This window comes from Xylaria bambusicola (genome assembly GCF_022495145.1).
Source record: "Xylaria bambusicola strain CBS 139988 unplaced genomic scaffold F5B22scaffold_34, whole genome shotgun sequence".
Lineage (NCBI taxonomy): Eukaryota > Fungi > Ascomycota > Sordariomycetes > Xylariales > Xylariaceae > Xylaria > Xylaria bambusicola.
This window is the reverse complement of record NW_025953587.1, coordinates 31,053-49,727: the sequence shown is the minus strand read 5'-3', so window position 1 is coordinate 49,727 and position 18,675 is coordinate 31,053. Positions and strand designations below refer to the sequence as shown.

General features: G+C 50.2%; 4 protein-coding genes across 4 annotated transcripts; 1 reads left to right on the top strand and 3 right to left on the bottom strand.

Moving 5' to 3' along the window:
* Window positions 1-282: 282 nt before the first annotated feature.
* On the bottom strand, window positions 283-3,159 carry F5B22DRAFT_637640 (uncharacterized protein; the record flags this gene model as incomplete). Its single annotated transcript, XM_047977469.1, has 2 exons — window positions 283-1,112; window positions 1,188-3,159. 2 exons carry the CDS (start codon window positions 3,157-3,159, stop codon window positions 283-285), a joined length of 2,802 nt encoding a protein of 933 aa, XP_047828872.1.
* A 3,371-nt stretch (window positions 3,160-6,530) lies between these two features.
* F5B22DRAFT_297521 (nucleoporin subcomplex protein binding to Pom34-domain-containing protein) lies at window positions 6,531-12,502 on the bottom strand. The gene is made up of 4 exons (XM_047970482.1): window positions 12,286-12,502; window positions 11,253-12,219; window positions 8,089-11,199; window positions 6,531-8,028 (listed from the first exon to the last, which is right to left on the bottom strand). Exons 1-4 carry the CDS (start codon window positions 12,357-12,359, stop codon window positions 6,664-6,666), a joined length of 5,517 nt encoding a protein of 1,838 aa, XP_047828871.1. The 5' UTR covers window positions 12,360-12,502; the 3' UTR covers window positions 6,531-6,663.
* A 705-nt stretch (window positions 12,503-13,207) lies between these two features.
* On the top strand, window positions 13,208-16,090 carry F5B22DRAFT_297488 (indole-3-glycerol phosphate synthase). The gene is made up of 2 exons (XM_047970481.1): window positions 13,208-13,622; window positions 13,697-16,090. The coding sequence occupies exons 1-2, from the start codon at window positions 13,300-13,302 to the stop codon at window positions 15,690-15,692; spliced, it is 2,319 nt and encodes a 772-aa protein (XP_047828870.1). The 5' UTR covers window positions 13,208-13,299; the 3' UTR covers window positions 15,693-16,090.
* Window positions 16,091-16,487: 397 nt separating this feature from the next.
* On the bottom strand, window positions 16,488-18,491 carry F5B22DRAFT_648433 (uncharacterized protein; the record flags this gene model as incomplete). Its single annotated transcript, XM_047979010.1, has 2 exons — window positions 16,488-18,148; window positions 18,260-18,491. The coding sequence occupies 2 exons, from the start codon at window positions 18,489-18,491 to the stop codon at window positions 16,488-16,490; spliced, it is 1,893 nt and encodes a 630-aa protein (XP_047828869.1).
* Between the last annotated feature and the right edge of the window lie 184 nt (window positions 18,492-18,675).

Below are 18,675 nucleotides of genomic sequence, written 5' to 3'. Positions count from 1 at the left end.
ATATATACAAACACGGCGGACCATCGCTATAGGATATTGATTGAAAGTAGGGAGAAAAGTTCTGACCAGGATGACATGCAGCAGCATGAGTCAAAAGCATAGGCGTAAACATCTACCCATTATACTGAAAAGTTTAGAAATTCTTTGCGCGCCGCTTGCTCATGTCCTTCATCATACATCGCCCTCTCCAACTTACTTTATATCATTTGCTCCTACTCGGGGCACATGAGGTACGTAAATTCAAATCTGTTAGAAAGCCCGCATTTTTGGGTGTCGATCTATTTACTCCCTTGGAGAAGCAGCATCGGAGACGGAGGCTAGGTCAGGCGTCCAAGGGGGCGAAGGCTCGCGTCGGTGCGGCATGGGCATCATGGGCTGCTTCCCGTCCTCGCAGAGCTGCGTCGACGGCAGATACAGCGGCGCGACCGACGACGAGGAACGCTGCCGCAGGTGGAACTCCCCCGAGAACCGGTTGCGCTGGATCTCGCTCGAGAACCGGTTGTTGCCGCGGATGCCGCGGCGCGGGAAGGCCGTCTGCCGGTTCGGGCTCGAGTGCGGCACCAGGCTGGGCGATAGATGGTCTGCGCGCTCGATGTCCACGCTGCCGGAGGCTTGTCTACCGATACCACCACTGCTGCTCGTCTCGGATTCCGTCATTGACTCTTCGACTTTCTCGAAATGTTCCGGTCCGACAAAGGGCTCCTGGTCGCTTGATTGCGAGCCGTTGTTGTTTTCACTGCTGTTATTGCTGTGTCTGCGTCCATACCGCGCGATTGACGGCGCGATCTGGAACGCATTGCGGATCTGGCGCCCGTTCCATGGCGGAGACGCCGCGTTGCCTTCGTGGCGATGGTAAAGGGCGGCTGCGAAGGCCAGGATCCCGTCTGACCTGACCTCAAGCGCCGTCTCACCCGTGATCTTAGCCCGTTCGAACTCGATGTCGATGAGACGGTCGAGATTCGTCTGGAAGATGGCGAGCGTCTCGATAAGTCCGAGACGCGGGTACTGGAGACTGACCTGCACACGCGACTTGACGGCGTCATCCATGACGTCGGGCCGGTTTGTGGTGAGGAAAAGGATGCCCGAGTAATACTCGAGTGTTCGCAAAAACACTATATAGGTCGGTCACACGTTAGTATTTGTCCTATCACAACTATCGCGTCTGATAAGAGAAATGGTCGGCTTACCTGAGACGAGAGAACTCTTCTGGAGGTTACTATCCTTTTTCTCTCTTTGGGCAAGCAGGGTCTCAGCCTCGTCAAGTAGCAGAATGCAATCCCACAAGTTAGCCAGGCGGAAAATCTCCGACAACTTGGTCTCTACGTCCCACGGATCAGTTCCCAGATCGCTAGAGGTGATCGGGAACAATGGCTTCTTGTATAAATGGGCGACGGCCTCGGCTGTGGCTGTCTTTCCAACACCGGGCGGCCCGTGAAGTAGCACGGCTAATCCTCGCCCTTTGCCGCGGATGAGGTCCTGGTCCATGAACTCGCTGTTGAGTAGCGTAGCTCGTCTCCGGACTTTCTTCTTCTCCAAGTGCCCGAAGACAGCCGACTGTATCATATCCTTGTGCTTCTCCGGGAGCTGCAGGCTTTCCAGCGGGTTTAGAGTGTCTCGTACAGGTTTTAGATATCTAATATCCGCGTTGATGAAGGCTCGGCTACGCAGTGCGTAAACGAACAGCCGGGCTGGGAGCAGCGCGAGGTCGCCTGGTGATAAAGTTTGTGTTAGATGAGCTAGTGGCTCTGATGATTCGCCTTGGCTGATGAAGGCGTCCGTCTCGGTAAACTTTGCCCATTCCAGCTCTCTCACGCCATCGTATTCGACGACAGTCTCCTCTCGGCTAGCAAACTGTCTGAAGCGGGATCTATCTGACCACTCTATTATCGGGAACTCGTCGCGGGTGGTTGTAGGATAGAATGATTCAGCTTCCGGGAAATGTCTAAATGCTGGCTTCCACCACGGGTGTACTTGGAACGCCTCGTTGAAGTCGACAATGACATCGCTCTCGATATATTCCGGCCAAACGGTAGCTTCTTGTCCTGGTCTGGCTGCAATATCGCGGCCAGAGGGATCCTTGGTCAAGGTCCAGCCGTGGTAAGAAAGATTGGAGTTTCCCGAGGACACAATGTCTCGAAATCGTTGACCTCTTTCCTGAAGCTCTTTCAGGAGACACTGGTGATCTTTATGAAATCGCAGTGGGTATACCGGGAGTTTTGATATCTCGCGCTCTCCCTCAAAAGCCTCAATTGAGACATCGCCCCTAACAGGAGAGAATCGCTGGCCGTCAAAGTCAATGTAGTAAAGGCGCAGATGTGTGGCTTCATCTCCAACGTCGATTTGACTCTGAAGCTGAGCACCTGGTGCATCGAGACCCTGAACCGACCAGTTGGGCGTGTCTTCAGACATGTAGCATACCTTCCAAAGCTTGGGCTCAGTGACATTTACAACCGAACTACGCTTATCCCGGATCCTGTTTTCGGACTGAGAGGTGCCGGGTTCAATGACTAAGTCACCCGGCCGGAATAACGATGCCAAATCGCGATAGCTCACTTTCGATGGGCGCGTGTGATCTGCGTTAGCGAACATATTGCGCCGAGGGATGAGCCGGGTCTTGACAAATTCCACATAACACTTCATCTCAGCGTAAGCTCGTCGGCTTCTCATCAACCCCTGCAGCTCTTTGCTTCCTAAAAAATCAAAATCGTTGGATGCTTCCAAGCCATCAGCTGATGGCGCGCTGGCACCTCCATTCCCAAATCTCTCCTCCAATTGGCGGAGCTCTTTCTCCATGTCCTCATGGAAATGCAAGAAGAGGTTAAAAGGAGCCAGGAACGTATGTGATTTCTCAACCCACGGCCCCTCACCCGTCACCTTGCTGAGATATCCTAGAATGATGGCTGAGTTGACACGAACGCGGGCTATCGGGGTGCTCTCTACTCTCTTTCGGCCTCTAGGTTGTCGCGATCTCCGTCGGTTTGTTTCGAAAGCCTTCCTGCCCTCCGGTTTTAAGCGCCGCAATTGGTCAGCTTCGATCTGTTCGACCAAATCATCCTGAGCAAGTAGGACTTCGATCGCAAAAGTTTCCGTCTCATCTGGAAACCGGTTTTTGAACTGCTCCCAGTTGCAGTCCCTCGTCATGGGCTTAGTCTGCAGCATCGGGTCCTCTGAGGTCTCCAACGGCTGAGCCAGCTCTCTCCCACTCTCTTCAAGGATCTGTGATTCGTCCTCCGGCTGGTGTCCTGACAGCATGTTTTCCAACTTTTGAAGCCGATTGTGGGGGTCTACGAGACTCAGGTCCCCAAAACCTCCAGTCGGCGAGTTACCTATACACGCTAATGAGTTTGTCTATCTTTTGAACGGTTAGCTATTGGCTGTCTTACCTCCATGTAGCCCATTTTCGAGGTGACGAAGTTCTTGGACCCCATATAAAGCGCTGTGACGCTTGGGTGTTGCACGGTCCTGGAATCTTGGTCGACCACTTGAGACGCGAACGGATTGGAACCTCTGTGGTTTAGGAGCAGGAGCTGGTGGTCGGTTTGAAAGTGAGACTGGCTCGAGCCCGTCTTCAAGTGTATGAACCCAAGTTCCATCCATTTTGCGGTAACGTCTCGAGCAGTGTGAAAACACAGTCACCAATCTTCAGTGTCAATATGTAGCTCAGTACAAAGCCAGAACACGTTAGTTTCGAGCTCTTCAGATCAGCGCTGCGATTCAGTTGAATGCCTGTTCCCGTTTGTTCTTGCTGAAACCAGGAATTGTCTTAAGGGTGTTGAGGCTCAAGAACCTCAAGAACTAGGATATGGTTGATGACCTCACTAGTTATAGACTAGACCGTTCAACTTAATCCCATTCCCTTGTTAGTACGTTCAGTAAACAAAATAAAGACGGGCGGAGGCAGGCTATATCAACCTGAATTGTTTATCCTGACGACGGCCGGGACAGGGAAATAAAATAAAGCATACGATCGTTACTCGATAGATCCCTAGGGCTCCCCCACAGGTCCTAGTGTACTTACATGTGTACCAGCCATCATACAGACACGTCGTTGGTTTAGAATAAAGGACCCCGTAGTAATAATAGGCTGTAGTGTCCTTGGTGGTACGGTACAATAGGTGATCTACCTACCTTCTTGGGTAGCATCGCAGGATGGCTGACCAAGACAGCTTGTCCTGGCTTGCATAAAGGCTTACATCTAGAATAGAATGCCGAGGAATTACGCCCGTGTTATTCTTGCGTATTCAGCAGTAATGTTAAGTAACCTAGATATAGCAGTAAAGCGCAAAGGCTCGACATGGCATACTTCCTCTGTAGAAAATCACAGCAGACACTGCAAACAAGGCATTGCGAGTGCCGTAGGTCGCGCAGTGCAGCGTGTGTACAGTAGATATCCGAGAACGCGACTCTACAATCCCAGAGTGTAGATTGGTGCAGTAAGATGCTCGATGTAAAGGGCAAGGGGTCAGCTTCCTTCGCTGACTTGGCTGGCCACGGCAAAAGTGTTGGTGGAGAATAAACAATATAAAGGTCAGCCCAGAGACCCCAGTCTGCCCAGCGGACGCCCCAGATCGGCACTGCCGGCTTATTGCAACCTACTTGGCCCAGGTCGATCCAGGTAGACCCAGGTACCGTACATTATGCACTGCTAGCGCGGGTATTGTGCAGGGCAGGGGAAGGGGAAGGGGATGAGGATGAGAGAAGAGCAAGGGAGATTCCTCAGGGTCTGCTCAGGGGATTCGAGAAACAGTGGCATACTTCGTACATGTTGCATGTACCTAGCGCGTGTGGTGAACGAACGATTGGAACGGACTGTTAGTATCTCTGTATGTCATCCATCACGAAGACGTGGCTGTGTGCTAAACCATGTATTCCTTAGTCGGCAGCGTAGTGTACATCGGCACACGAGATTAGTGCAGTCTGTCATCTGTAGTGTACATCTGCTCTCTTAAATGATCTACACATACTTACAGTAAAAGAAGCTTCTATATATAAACTAAGTGGATCGTTTGTTTCGAAGCTCAGAGCCTCGGCAATGTTTCGCATTCTTTCGTTTCTCAACTTAGGCAAAACCAAGAAGAATGAAGCGGGACACCTGAAGTCTTAGTCATGCTACCTAGTCGGAGATTAACATGGACATTCCAAATACCACTTACTTGCATCCATCCACTCCATCTATATATACCTACTACTACATACCTACCTATTGCAATACACATATACCTATGTATACAAGTTGTCTCTGAGGATGAGAAAGGAGACGCCCAGTAATGTCAAGAGGATGGGAAAGAGGGACAAGGAACATCATCAGTCTCAGTGAAATTGGAGGCTTCACCCCTGCTGCCTTGTCAACAACTTGACAGTGCTGTAGTAAGTTCACAACAAGCCCCAACTGTATGTAATGCGCTCGACGACATGACGTAGTTGTGTGTCCGTAGATGGGAAATCATCAAATTACCAACTTGGGCCAGAAGTGGGTATGCACACTATTGCTGACACCAGCATTGTATGCGTATGTCTGTCCGACCTAACATGCGGAGTACGTTGAAAGTCAATACTCACTTTCTTTCAAAAAGTCCACGCATGCGGCTTTCTCATCTCTACGTTAGATCTTCATCTATCTTCTTGTAGGAGCGATGATAGCAGTCAGTAGCTTGAATTCTTTGTTTCAGCCGTTCCTAGAACCTCGAAGGCAAGGAGGTCCCAGCTTACTTACTTGCATGTAGATACCTAGGTACCTAAGCTAAGCTTATAACCTACTTGAGCTTAAATAGCTAGTAAAAGAAGTTTAAAGGCGACGGGACCGAAATGAGCACAGGCTTGGCTCGGCTCGAAAGGCGACAGTCGCGCCAGACATAAGTCCTTTGAATTATTTTCCCCATCACATGTTTTTGCCTACCATGCGTCCCTACAAGGAAGTACACTACACAACCGCCCTTGGACTACACACATACTTGTAATGCTATCATGGCTGCAAGGCAAGCATTCCCTGTCAAACTAGGATGTTATCTCGATCTGCTGCTGTAGTGTACTTAGTATCTACATCTGTGATTTGACACCTGTGTACAAAGCACACACACACAACGCTATAGGTAGTAGACTAAGTACTTAGCAAAACAGCGGACTTGGCCAAGGGAACAATTCTAGAACCAACAGTCCTCCACTACATACCTATAATCCACCTAGTATACATCATCAATGGGGAACTACACACTTATCCAACCAGGGAGTTGTTTATCAAAGGGTCTGGAGCGCGGCCAAGTCTCTTGCGGTGTGAGATGATGACGCGCGCCACATAATCACGCACGGCATAACCTACCGTAATGAACGCGATGGAGAATGACAGTAACACTGCATAAGACACAATGAGTCCCCAGGCAGGTAGTGGCCAAGGGGTCATTTATTTCGATAACACATGGTAATTGACAAAGTCCAACTTTCCAGTCATGATACGACGAAAAGCAGGATGGTTCATTCGCCCTTGTTCAACAACATGTGCCTGTATCTCTGACAAAAAAATATATTAGGTAGAAACATGTCTTTTGCCCTGCCCGGGGAAACGCCTATACGCCATGGCGTCCTATGCAGAGCCTGCCCCTATTCTTTTTTCCATCACTCTGTTAAAATGTAGCTAATGTAAAATACTCCTTTCAAGTCCATGGAGCCCTATTCCGGGCCATCGTTGAGCACAATTCGTACAAACTCTAATTGCTCTACAACATTGGCTTCGAGTTGGCTTTCCGAGCCTCGTCTCTGATCCGCGTCTGAAGCTGGCCTCGTCTTGCGCTCGGCCTCTCTTGGACCGAGTGACACCAATCTCTCTCGCAGCACTTTGCGATGATCAATCCACCAGTCTACATTTTCCAGTAAAGTGGCTGAATCCCATTCAACAGCGGGGATGTCTCTCGCATTGCCCGCTCGTAAGCCGCCTAGCACCTGGGTCACGAGCGCCAACGAGTGAATCTCAGAGACAGATAATGGGGTAATAAAGGCCATGTCCAGGCGACCTCGCCTTTGGCTGTCGCTTGGGGCCTCAAACCGATCAATGCTGGACTGCATCAAACTCGGGAACTGGTTAAGTACGTAGGCAACTTCTGGCGCGATCGTTGCACCCAAGGCCGAAAGCAGGTTCAGGAGAAGTGGCACGATTCCTTTGGCCCAGATACTGTAGCATCGTTGTAAGCCAACCGAGTCAGCAAAGGGCGACACGTTAGGCCGACGGAGATATGTAGCAAGGTTGGCTGAGGTGATTTGATCAAGGAGCCCGTCGCACGCCAGCTGTTCGGCGACCAGAGGCAAAGTCGATAGTTCGAGAAGAAAAAGCAGTGCTAGTTCACCGTATATCGGGTCTCCTTGCTCAGCTAGCTTGTCTGCCCACGAATATAGCGATACAGCCGCCTGGACTGCATCGTGAGCGGTCAGAATGTTGAGGATCTGTGTCTGACTTTGCTCCATGCCTGGGATACATAGGCATGCCTGCAAAATGGCATTGATGATGATGACATCGCTGGTAGAAACACCAGTACTTGAATCGTGAATGAACGCCACGACTGTACGGAAACCCTTACACACAACCCCATCTAGGATACCTAATACAGTTTGGGAAACGATGGCTGGGGAGATGCTGTTTCCCTGACTGTCACGCACAGATGCGTTGAAATCGGTCTGCCCGTACGATCGGACCATAGTTCGTAACGTGACATACAATAATCTCAGAAGAGTGCGGTATATCGAGATATTTTGTGATGCGTATGGTTCCTGATAGCTGCTCACTATTCCCCAGATAGAGTTCAACAATTGCGCAACATCGCCAGCGGACGGAGAACTGTTCACAATTCTTTGAACTAAAATGAGTGCTAAATTTACTCGAGACTCTGCAAGTCGCTCGAAGACTTGATCGTGGCTTTGGATCTCTTGATTCGCCTCAAGGCACTGCTGAGCAACCTGTATAGACTGCTTCTTCAGGGTGTCGTTATCTGGCAAGCACGTGCTAAGCTCAAGTAAAAGGAATTCCCAAGCATGATAAAGTGACTTGTTGGGCTGGTTAGTGTTCTATGTCTAGAGACGAAATATTATGTATATAAAACTTACCACTTGAGCATCGACTAGCGATAGGTTCATGTTGGCCATTTCCATTTCGTTTCTGAAACCTGAACTGCGTGGTCCAATCCAGCTTGGGTCAAACTTCAGCATCCTGTCGGCAAAGCCAAGGGCATAGTAAAATTCGCCCCCTAGTGATTTAGGCTCCAGTAATGTTCGTTTAAAGTTTTCCAGAGAGCAGTTCGGATATTGTCTACTAAAGTTCCTCGCGAAGTTGACGTGAAGTCCCCTATTATAGCCAGCAACACCTACACCGTCTCGCAGATAATAGTCAAGGTCTTGAGTAAGCTCCTTGGCAAATGAGCCTGCCTGGCCTAACTGACGTAGGTGAAACAATTGCATAGCAAAAATCTCGGCGATATATGCTGCAATCCGAGCCTCATTGCAAGCTTGTAGCACCTTCGTCTTCATAGTAACGGACGACGGCTTTAGAATACGAACAAAATTCCTGAGTTCGGCGAGGAAAGTTGTGTTTTTCTGTAGGGTAAATATGGTCCAAGGCCAAAAGTTCTGAGCGGAAGTGATGAAGTCCAAGATCGATAAAGCTTCTGACTGGTCTAGCTTTGATAACAAGGCAAGCCTTGACGAAGCTGACCCCAGAACCGAATCTGGGGTAGTTTCCGCGGCCTTGCTGTTGCTTGCTTTTGCATCTTTTGGGGTTTTACCCGTAAGAAGGCAATTTGCCATCCACTGTTGTCTATTGCGTACAATGGTCGAGAAAAAATGCCAAATGGTGTTAGCTTCCTGGGCCTGGTTGAATGGTCTATCGAGAGTGCTAATAAGTTGAAGGAACGAGCGAGAGGTCTGAGGTCCAAGACTCCCGAGCAAAGACGGGGGCTCTCCAACTGTCTTTCCGGCACTGATAACTAATGACTCCAGAAGCTCAATCACAGGTCCCTTGAAAATAGGATCTCGTGCGCAGAGCCGGGCGACATAGGGTGTTATTTTGAATAGTTGGTATTCTAGCGTAGTAGACGAACGGTCAGAATAATTTGCTACCCTGACCAGGCTGGTTGCAAACTTTAGGACGACTAACGTCTGATCACGAAATACTTGGGACCGCTGCGCATATACAGTTGATTCGAGACCCTGTGTTGCTGCGACAAGCGTTCCTAGGAGCGGCAGGACACGCAGACTGCCAGCAGATGGTCCAAGAAAACTGTCGACGATGAACTTTGCAGCAGGCACCAAAACAGACATTAATGCAGTCTTGGCAGATATGTCATCCATGCTGAAAGTATAGTATATGATTTTTTCCATGATAGGCACGATATCGCGCATTAGGGTCATTCGATCTTGGTCTGTTGCAAATCTCCATGTCGATGAACTTTCCAGTAAGTCTACGGTTGTCTGAGCGATTGCTAGTGTGATTTGCGTAATTATTTTATCCGAGACCCCAAGCCAAACATTATCAACCGACTGCTGTCTGGGGTTTAGCTTAACGTCCGTCTTTCGTCGGACGGAGCTGGTCATTGCACTCTCTACCAGGTCCGAGAATAGTCGTATAGTCGACACTAGCAGGTCGAATTGAACGTTGGACAAGTCGAGGTTGCCGATGATGCGGGCAAGCCGGCCACCCTGTGATTGACTTTGAAGTAGGGTACACTTCGCCATATATGACCAGACTCTACCGGGGCAGATAGGTAAGATAGCATGTAAAAACTGTACACAAGCGACCAGAGCCCCCAAGCCAAAGTCGTCCTGGTCGCTATCCATGAGAACATCCATTGTATCACATACCACCGATACGATATCTTTATTACGGGGCAGTGCTCGGCTGGCTTCTCCCACGATAGCGAGTGCTGCCTCTGAAGAGCCGACCGCTCTTCCGTTCGAACTAGAGGCTCTCAGAGCTTCCGCCCGAATCAACGTCGCAAGCAACGAAATAACCTCTGCAATATCGTCAAGTGTAAGTACACCGAGCGCCATATCGTATCTATTAGCGACAAGGTTCAGGTCTAAACGTTTGCCGAGTAGTGCCAGAGAAGAATGCTCATATTCCACTCGCACTATCTTTCCTTCATCCACGATGAACCGTCCGTAGGTCCCAGCAGGTATAACGAAGAGTTCTTCATCTGCCGCAATTCTTTTGCGACTTGAGACAGGAGAGAACAGAGGAAAATCGTCTATAAACTGAAAAGAGTTCGAATTTTCCTCTTCATTTGCAAGATGATACTGTGTGAAATCGTCGGGCAGAGTAAAAGTCAGTGTTGGCGTCTTCTCCAGCAGCCTGCTAATACGTTCATGGTTGTTGGTGTCTGGCAAGGCAGCTGCACATCCAAGCGTCCGACACAGAGTCAGGAATGGAGCGAACTCGTATGGGAAGCGATCCAGCGCCTGCTGAACGTATGCTTCTAAAATAAGCTGGTCCTTTAATGCGCAATGAAGAATGTCATCTTGTGAGGCTTCCTGGACCGCAGGCAAGTCCCAGTATCCGTGAGAGCCGCCAAGTACAGACAGAAGAGAGGTCAGTGGTTCTGCTTTGTAACCAACAAATGGATATGTAGCTTTAAGCAGGTCCATGAAGGTTATCCTCATTCTAGATCCTACTGCGAAGGGAAAGATACCACGTTCAGTTGGACCTAGATGTGATGCCAACGCCGCGATCACATCGAAAACATGCACCTCATCTGTCGCAACAATTGCAAGCAGCTGTACCCTTTCAAAGTCGCGATCCAAGCTTTTATTAATGAGAAAATCGTCGTATCGCCTTTTGTCGATAGTTGTGATACTCCCAGCTGAATTCCTCCGGCCTCTGGGCACCATCTGTGTATTAGAGTCGTAGTTCTCGACAGCTTTCTGATTCTGGATGGCATCACGCTTTTCTGCTCTTTCCTGATAGGAAGAAAACATAGCATGTACAATAGGCACCCATGCGAACAAAACAGGGGACATATAAGCCGACCCTGACGCGACTGAAGACTCGAGGACATCGTGTATCAGTTCAAGGACGCTTGAGGTTGCCAAGTACTCGTTGTCTGTGTCTAGATCAATTTCGCCTTCAAAAAATGCCATCATTCTCGGCAGATTGAGGGTCTTTAATGATATAACACAGACAAGAGTTTGCAATGGGATCATCAGATCAGATATGATTTGAGAGAACTAAGATTGTGATTAGCCGCATGTTCTCCTCAGAACTTGGAGTCATAGCCTACCCCTTGTAGCTGATTCAAGAAGTTGAGGTCGTTAACCATAAGAAACCATTGTTTAGCCACCGATTCCGATACAAAGCTATCGCTCAACTGATCTAGGAGCTGAAATAATATTGTCATGCGGTGTAATATCTCGATCAAGCAAGTATGAACCCACAGCTCCTGGTTGTCCTCGTTCAGTAATGCTTTATCCTTAACCACCGAGTCCAGACTAGCCCCGGCCTGTTGGATGCAGTCTGGCAAAAGAGTAATGTATTGGGAAATCAAGGCATGACATGTTTTGGTAGGGATGTCAGCGGTTGGTTTCTGGGTTGGCTTGGACGAGACACCATACGCGTTGAGGAGCGATTGCCGTATAGAACTCGAAGCCTCGGTGGGTGATGATGTGGGGAGCTTCTCCTGCAGCATCAGAGTGAAGACATATTCGTTCGTAGCGGCGTAAAAGCGGCGTTCGGAGAGGTAGGTTTGGAAGATGCGCTGTCGCCGGCTCTCGGTTTTATCGAAGTTAGCCTGGATATCGGACGCATCCAGAGTTGCGGTGAGGGTTAGGCCTGGTATGATATTGGAGCTCTGTGCATTCCCAGCACCAGCAGCAGCGCGTAAGCCGGCGACATCCTGGTTCGAGATGGGGCCGAGCAGCTGGCTTGTAGGACGGGACTGGTATTCGACAACAACAACTCGCAAGGCAGCCACCTCGTTGATTCGGGCATTTTTGCTTAACCACAAAGCGTCCTCCTTGATCACGTTGATGTCGTATTTTTCGTTGGGGGTTGGGGTGACATGAATGGCAGCTGTCTTTCTCTCAAAGGTCGCATGGTGCTGGCTCTTGTCGCTGGAGGGCTCGAAGGCAGAGCCTGGGCTGGTGAAAAAGGATTGCACGAGAGGGTCATTGAAGAAGTCGACGACGATCTGGCTACTTTGACGGTGACCAGAAGGGTCCATCAAAGCCGATGCTACTAGTTTCCATGACCTAAAGCGCGCACAATCAGGGTCAGCAAGTTCGAGGGGGATCTCGGGAAAGGCTTCCATGACTTACAAGATGACGGACTCGCCCTTAAGACATGGTTCCAAAGGCGGGAGATAGAGCTGGTCGGCAAGTGGCTCTGCCATTGCTGCAGGTATCGGCGAGCAATGCGCACTGGTGATGCAGCAAATGCATGTGAAGCAGCAGAATGTTGCGACGGGAGGTTGGTTCTCGTCTACTTTTTTTGTTTGTCGTGACGCGACTAAGCTGGACTGGCTGAGACTTAGTTAGGTAGGTGTTGATCGCAGGTCGCAGAAAGCTTCGATAAGAGGTTGCTACCTGGTTTCTGGGTAGCTAAGTCAATATAGGGGGTACCTACCTCTAAGTTAGGAAAGCTAGAGAGGTACCTCATCTTGGTACCTCAGACACCCATTTACATGTATCAGTACCTGGCATAGTGGGCTATGCAAGTACCAAAGGAGCTATCAAAGTCACTGGAGCTTCAGGGCAGTTAGTGAGTACATGTACCTACCTACTACCTGCAATACGCCAGCCCTTAGTAGCAAAGGGAGACCCAAGCTCCAGTGCCAGCCAGTGTACTCAGTTAAGTGCATACCTACAACCCCCCTAGATGATACTTGCTGCTGTATGAATTCAAGTATTGACTTACCTGATCAGATAATCAGATAATTAGCTCCAAATTTACATTAACATCGACACTAAAGATCAATTGAGACTTGAAAGCTCACTGGAGAGCTTTGGGACCTACCTACGTGTACATACATAAGTAGGTACCTAGTAGAATAAGGGAATCTCCAGGGCCGCTAGGTGCCGAAATACCCCACCGAGAATTTGCCCGAACCGGCAACGGATTTTGTCCGCTACCGCCGTCCGATGACTGACTTGTCCGTGACTCCCTTACTTTCACCAAGCTCATACCAGTCCTGTCGTTTAACATACAAGGGCTGTTTCAGCTTTATATTTTCCATACTCTCACTCACAAGTTATCCTAACTCAGCAAGTCCTAAACTTACTAGTCGAATTCGCTATACATTATTCTGGCCGTGTCCGACCTCGGTTTGAGCCATGGCCGCCGCAGCCGAAATCGTCGACTTCTCGCCACATCATCCAGATCCCTCTCCGCCTGTTCCAACCGCTTCGAATCTCATTCTCATTGATAACTATGATTCGTTCGTGTGGAATGTCTACCAGTATCTCGTGCTAGAAGGTGCCACGGTCACCGTCTTTCGAAATGACCAGATCACCCTTGACGAGCTCATCGCCAAAAACCCGACTCAGCTAGTCGTGAGTCCTGGCCCAGGTCATCCTGTCACCGACTCTGGAATCAGCCGGGATGCCATCAGGCATTTCGCCGGGAAAATTCCCATTTTTGGTGTATGCATGGGCCAGTGAGTTAACCACCCCCGGGTCCTCGACCAATGACTCTCTTGCGCCGGCGGCTCGCCTCTAACATTATGCTAAGACAGTGCATATTTGATGTCTATGGGGGCGAGGTGAGCTCTGCTGGTGAAATTTTACACGGTAAAACCTCGCCATTGTGCCATGACTCCAAGGGTGTGTATGCCGGTATGGCTCAGGGGCTACCAGTTACCCGTTATCACTCACTTGCCGGCACCCACGTGACCCTACCAGAATGTCTCGAGGTTACGTCCTGGATACCGAGGGATGATGGCTCAAAGGGTGTCATTATGGGAGTACGCCACAAAGAGCTAGCCATTGAGGGCGTCCAGTTCCATCCAGAAAGTATTCTCTCCGAAGATGGCCGTATAATGATCAAGAATTTCTTGCGATTGCAGGCTGGTACCTGGGCCGAAAACCAGCGTCTGCAAGACTCAGTAGAGGCGAACAAAGTGGCTAATGATATAGAGAAAACATCACTCAATACCCCGAAAAAAAATAACATTCTTCAGCAAATATACGCCCGACGGAGGGAAGCTGTGGCAGCCCAAAAGCAAATCCCATCACAACGTTCTCAAGATCTTGAGGCTGCTTACAACTTAAACGCGGCACCGCCACAGATCCCATTTGTTGACCGTCTGCGCCAAAGCCCTTTCGATGTCTCCCTAATGGCTGAAATAAAGCGAGGCTCGCCGTCCAAGGGCATATTCGCTTTGGATATCGATGCGCCAACCCAAGCGAAAAAATATGCCTTAGCCGGGGCTAGCGTTATATCTGTTCTTACCGAACCAGATTGGTTCAAGGGAAGCATAGAAGATTTACGGGCAGTCAGACAAGTACTCAACGCAATGCCTAATAGACCGGCCATTCTGCGAAAGGAGTTCATCTTTGAGGAGTACCAGATCTTGGAGGCCCGGTTAGCCGGAGCTGACACGGTGCTTCTCATCGTTAAGATGCTAGACGAGGAATTGCTGACCCGCCTTTATAAATATTCCGTGTCGCTTGGCATGGAGCCCTTGGTCGAAGTCCAGAACGCAGAGGAAATGGCAACGGCGGTGAAGCTAGGCTCCAAGGTCATTGGGGTCAATAACCGCAATCTCGAGTCATTTGAAGTAGATCTCAGCACGACAAGCCGGCTACGCAGTCTCGTACCTCAAGAAACAATAATCTGTGCACTCAGCGGCATCAACACACACGAGGATGTCGTCGCCAACCACAAGGACGGAGTGAACGCCATCCTCGTCGGCGAGGCCATCATGCGTGCTCCAGATGCATCGCAATTCATCGAACAGCTCTGCACCGGAAAGGTCGAGCCGAAGAAATCAGAAACACAGCCCCTCCTCGTCAAGATATGCGGTACCCGCACTCCCGAAGCCGCTCTCACAGCGGCCGAGGCCGGCGCAGACCTCATCGGCATGATCCTAGTCCCGAACCGCAAGCGCACCGTCACCGACGAGGCAGCGCGCGCCATCTCAGACGCGATACACGGCTTCTCGCGCCCCGCAACTCCCTCCTCATCCGCACTTTCCACAACCAAGGCCACAGATTTCTTCGCCTCCGCGGCGCAAAAGATCAGCGCGCCGGGCCTCACGCGGCCCTTACTTGTCGGCGTCTTCCTGAACCAGCCGCTCGCCCAAGTCCTCGAGTTAACAGCCCGATACCGTCTCGACATTGTGCAGCTGCACGGCAGAGAGCCCCTCGAGTGGACCGGCGCGATCCCCGTCCCAGTGATGCGACGTTTCCAGCCCGGCGAGCCCGGCATCGGCGCGCGCGGCTACCACGCCGTCCCGCTCTTCGACTCCGGGACCGCCGGTGGCTCGGGCCACCTCCTCGACGCCGTGGCCGTCAAGGCCGCGCTCGAGCGTGACCACGAGCTGAGGATCATGCTCGCGGGCGGCCTGTCCCCAGAGAACGTCGCCGAAGTCATACAAGCCTCGGGCCCCGCGGCCGAGCGCATCGTCGGCGTCGATGTCAGCAGCGGCGTCGAGGGCCCCGACGGGCTGCAGAGCTTAGACCGGATACAGGCTTTTGTCAAGGCGGCGAAGGCGGTTAGATCGTGAGGGTAGTTGAAGTAGCTACAGACAGTACAGAAAAAAAATAAAAGTGAAGAAAAAAGACACGAAAAGTCGAGGGAAATCTTTAATGGGCGGTGTGCAAAAAGACTAGCCAGATTCATGATGACGATCATACAGAATAACTTTTAGATTTGCGCGTTACTTACCTGACTAGATAGAGATAATACTCTAACTATTATCAATTGAAGGACAGAGTCCATGTCGTCGTGCAATCAGATTTTCAGCGTATGGTAAGCGTTATTTGAAAAAGGAGAAAGGAAGCCTGGCTATAAAGGCCTATTCATTATCATATCTCTTGGTCTCATGTTGACTCCCCTCCTTCATCCCCCACGCGATTTCCAGGCGCATTAGGCCCTAGATTTACATCGTCAAATTTCCATGAATAACAAGAAAGATTTATGAACGGGAATCCCAGCTTCCGTGTGTACCGAGGTAGTGCTCCAGGTTAGATGTGTTCCATCCAGTCGCCGGGAATGAGGTGATAAGTTTGTCCTCGGACATCTAGCTACTCGATCCTGGCAGAAGGAAGTTGTATGCAACTTATCCTACTCCGTAACACTGCATCCCAGCATTTTCTGCTTCCTATTACATGCCACCCTCGACCAAATTTCCTCGTCGGTATTAAACTTGATCTATCTGCAATACCGCTACCATTGTTACTACTCAAAGTAGTTTATTGAGCACATGTGCCGTAGCGCACCATATCAAGCGCATGTGAGGTAGGGGACAGTAGCGCTTGGCCCTCTCTTTGCCGATAGAGTACGAGGAGACTACAATGTCTTATCGGAACTTCCCTCTCGCACCGCGCCCTGTGGTCGCCTGATTCCGGGCGTTCTCGATAGTATTCTTGAAATCACCGTAGAGCGCAGCCACAACGCGCCTCTCCTGCCAGTCGTCCACGATCTGATTGGCGAGTGCGCGGCGCTTCTTTGCCTTCATCTTCTCACGTTCGCTCAGCTTCTGAGGCGTCATCCATCCCTCGTCATCTAGGCGCGCCTCGACCCATTCCTTGAGTGCGTGTTTCCAGTGAAGCAGGCTATGGGCTGTCTCGGCATTGCTGCAGCATACGCTTCCGACACTCCATTCCTTGGTCGCCGGGGGTAGCTCCATACCGTGCTCATCGACGGATGCCGCGTCATTATCGTCATCATCATCTTCGGAATCTGACTCGACTTCCGCGAGTGTATCCTTGTAGTATGGTGAACCCGAGAAAATGACCCTGAAAGTTGAAGGGTGTCCGCTTCGGCCGCAGGCCTGACAAGTGTCATACAAGCCTGTGCCAATCTGGGCAAGTGGGAATGTCTCGAGCCGCGGGCGGCTCTTCAATGCACGATTGAAATCTAATTTCCAGGCAGCCGATGTGAACTTCGAATTTGCGAGACCACTGACTTCATCATCGAGTTTGTGCCATGCATTGACGTAGACAGGGTCTTTTCGATCAAACGCCGGATTGACTCGGTTATGAACTAACCATTCTATTACGAATGGAAACTGGTCTTTCAAGGGTTTGTGAGCATGTGATGTGAACTCGAGTGGGATGTCCACGGGGGCACCTAGTAGCGCGTCATCATCATCTGTGACGAAGTCTTCTAAATCACTCTCACTATTTTCCTTGTCTGCCGACTTTTCACGTTTGCGCTTGTGCTTCTTTTTAGTCTGAGCCGGTTGCTCTTGCACCTCCACTTCCTCTTCTTCATCATCAAATTCCTTCAGCGCTTCAAAGTTGCCTTCAGAATCGGAGTCGTAAATTCCACGCTTTTCGTCCTCGCCTGAAGATGACTCTGAGGATGTGAGCTGCTGAATCTTTTCGCCTGCACGGCGACGTCGCAGAAGCTCCATCTTCTTCTGCTTATCAGATCTGTGTCCCTTGTGTGGCTTTTTCGTGGGAGAAGAGACCATCTCCCCTGGCCTCTTTAATCTCCCTGGCGTACGATTATTTACTGGGGTGCTTGGGGATGAATGGCGAGCAATCTTTCTTTTCTTCAATGGAGAAATGACATCCGAATCCGAATCATCAAGCTCGATAAGTGTATGAGGTGAAATCTTTCCTTTGGAGTTTGGTGGCAAAACGGGAGCATCATCCGAGTCGTCAGACCTACTAACGGCTGAGCGTCGTCTCTTACGCGGGGATGATAGTTTTGGAGGTTCTGACTCTTCTTCATCGCTATCATCTGAGATAACAGTATTCTTCAGTCTAGTAGAAACCGACTGAGATGACTTTGGGTTCACAATAATTGGCTCGTCATCCGAGTCTTCGGAATCTGAGGCCTCTCTGCTCTGCGGCTTGCTAGCCATCTGGGTAGGAGGTAGAAGGTCGACATCATCATCATCATCATCATAACCTCCATCCCCAATCTCGACAGCCGATTCAGAAGAGGAATCATCTTCCAAAGCGCGAGGTCGGCGGCCAGTCTGCCTGGGCATGAAACTGGCTGGTGGCGCTGTCAATTGTGTCAGCAGAGCTCAATATTACGGACATAACATTTTCTGCACATTCTCGTTTGGATAGAATGGTAAATAGGATAGAGAGGAAAGAACGAGAGAAAACTTACGGATTGAGTCATCCAACCTACCCTGCTTTTGTTTCCTTCTGCTGGTGCGGCGAGAGCTCCCAGAAGCTAAGGAAGAAGATGCAGCCATGGGCGACGACCGGGCAGCTGGACTGTTTTGCGAAGCTTTGGCATATCTAACTCGGGCAGGCGAGTAGGCAGACGTGGACGGGTTGGAAGTTGCACCGGTCGGCTCGAATGTGAGCTTGGTTTGATTCGGTTGCCTGGGTGGCATCGTGTACTAATCCATGTACTAATACATGTACTAATCTATGTCTCGAAGTGCTGAACCCAAGTGCGCCAGCTGAGTCGAAATCAAAGATATGATTTAAACAATCTAGAGTGATGGAGATGTGTGTCTCAGTGGATTGTAGCGGCAGGCGTGCCTTGTAAGCCACACTAAGGCCGAACTACCTAGA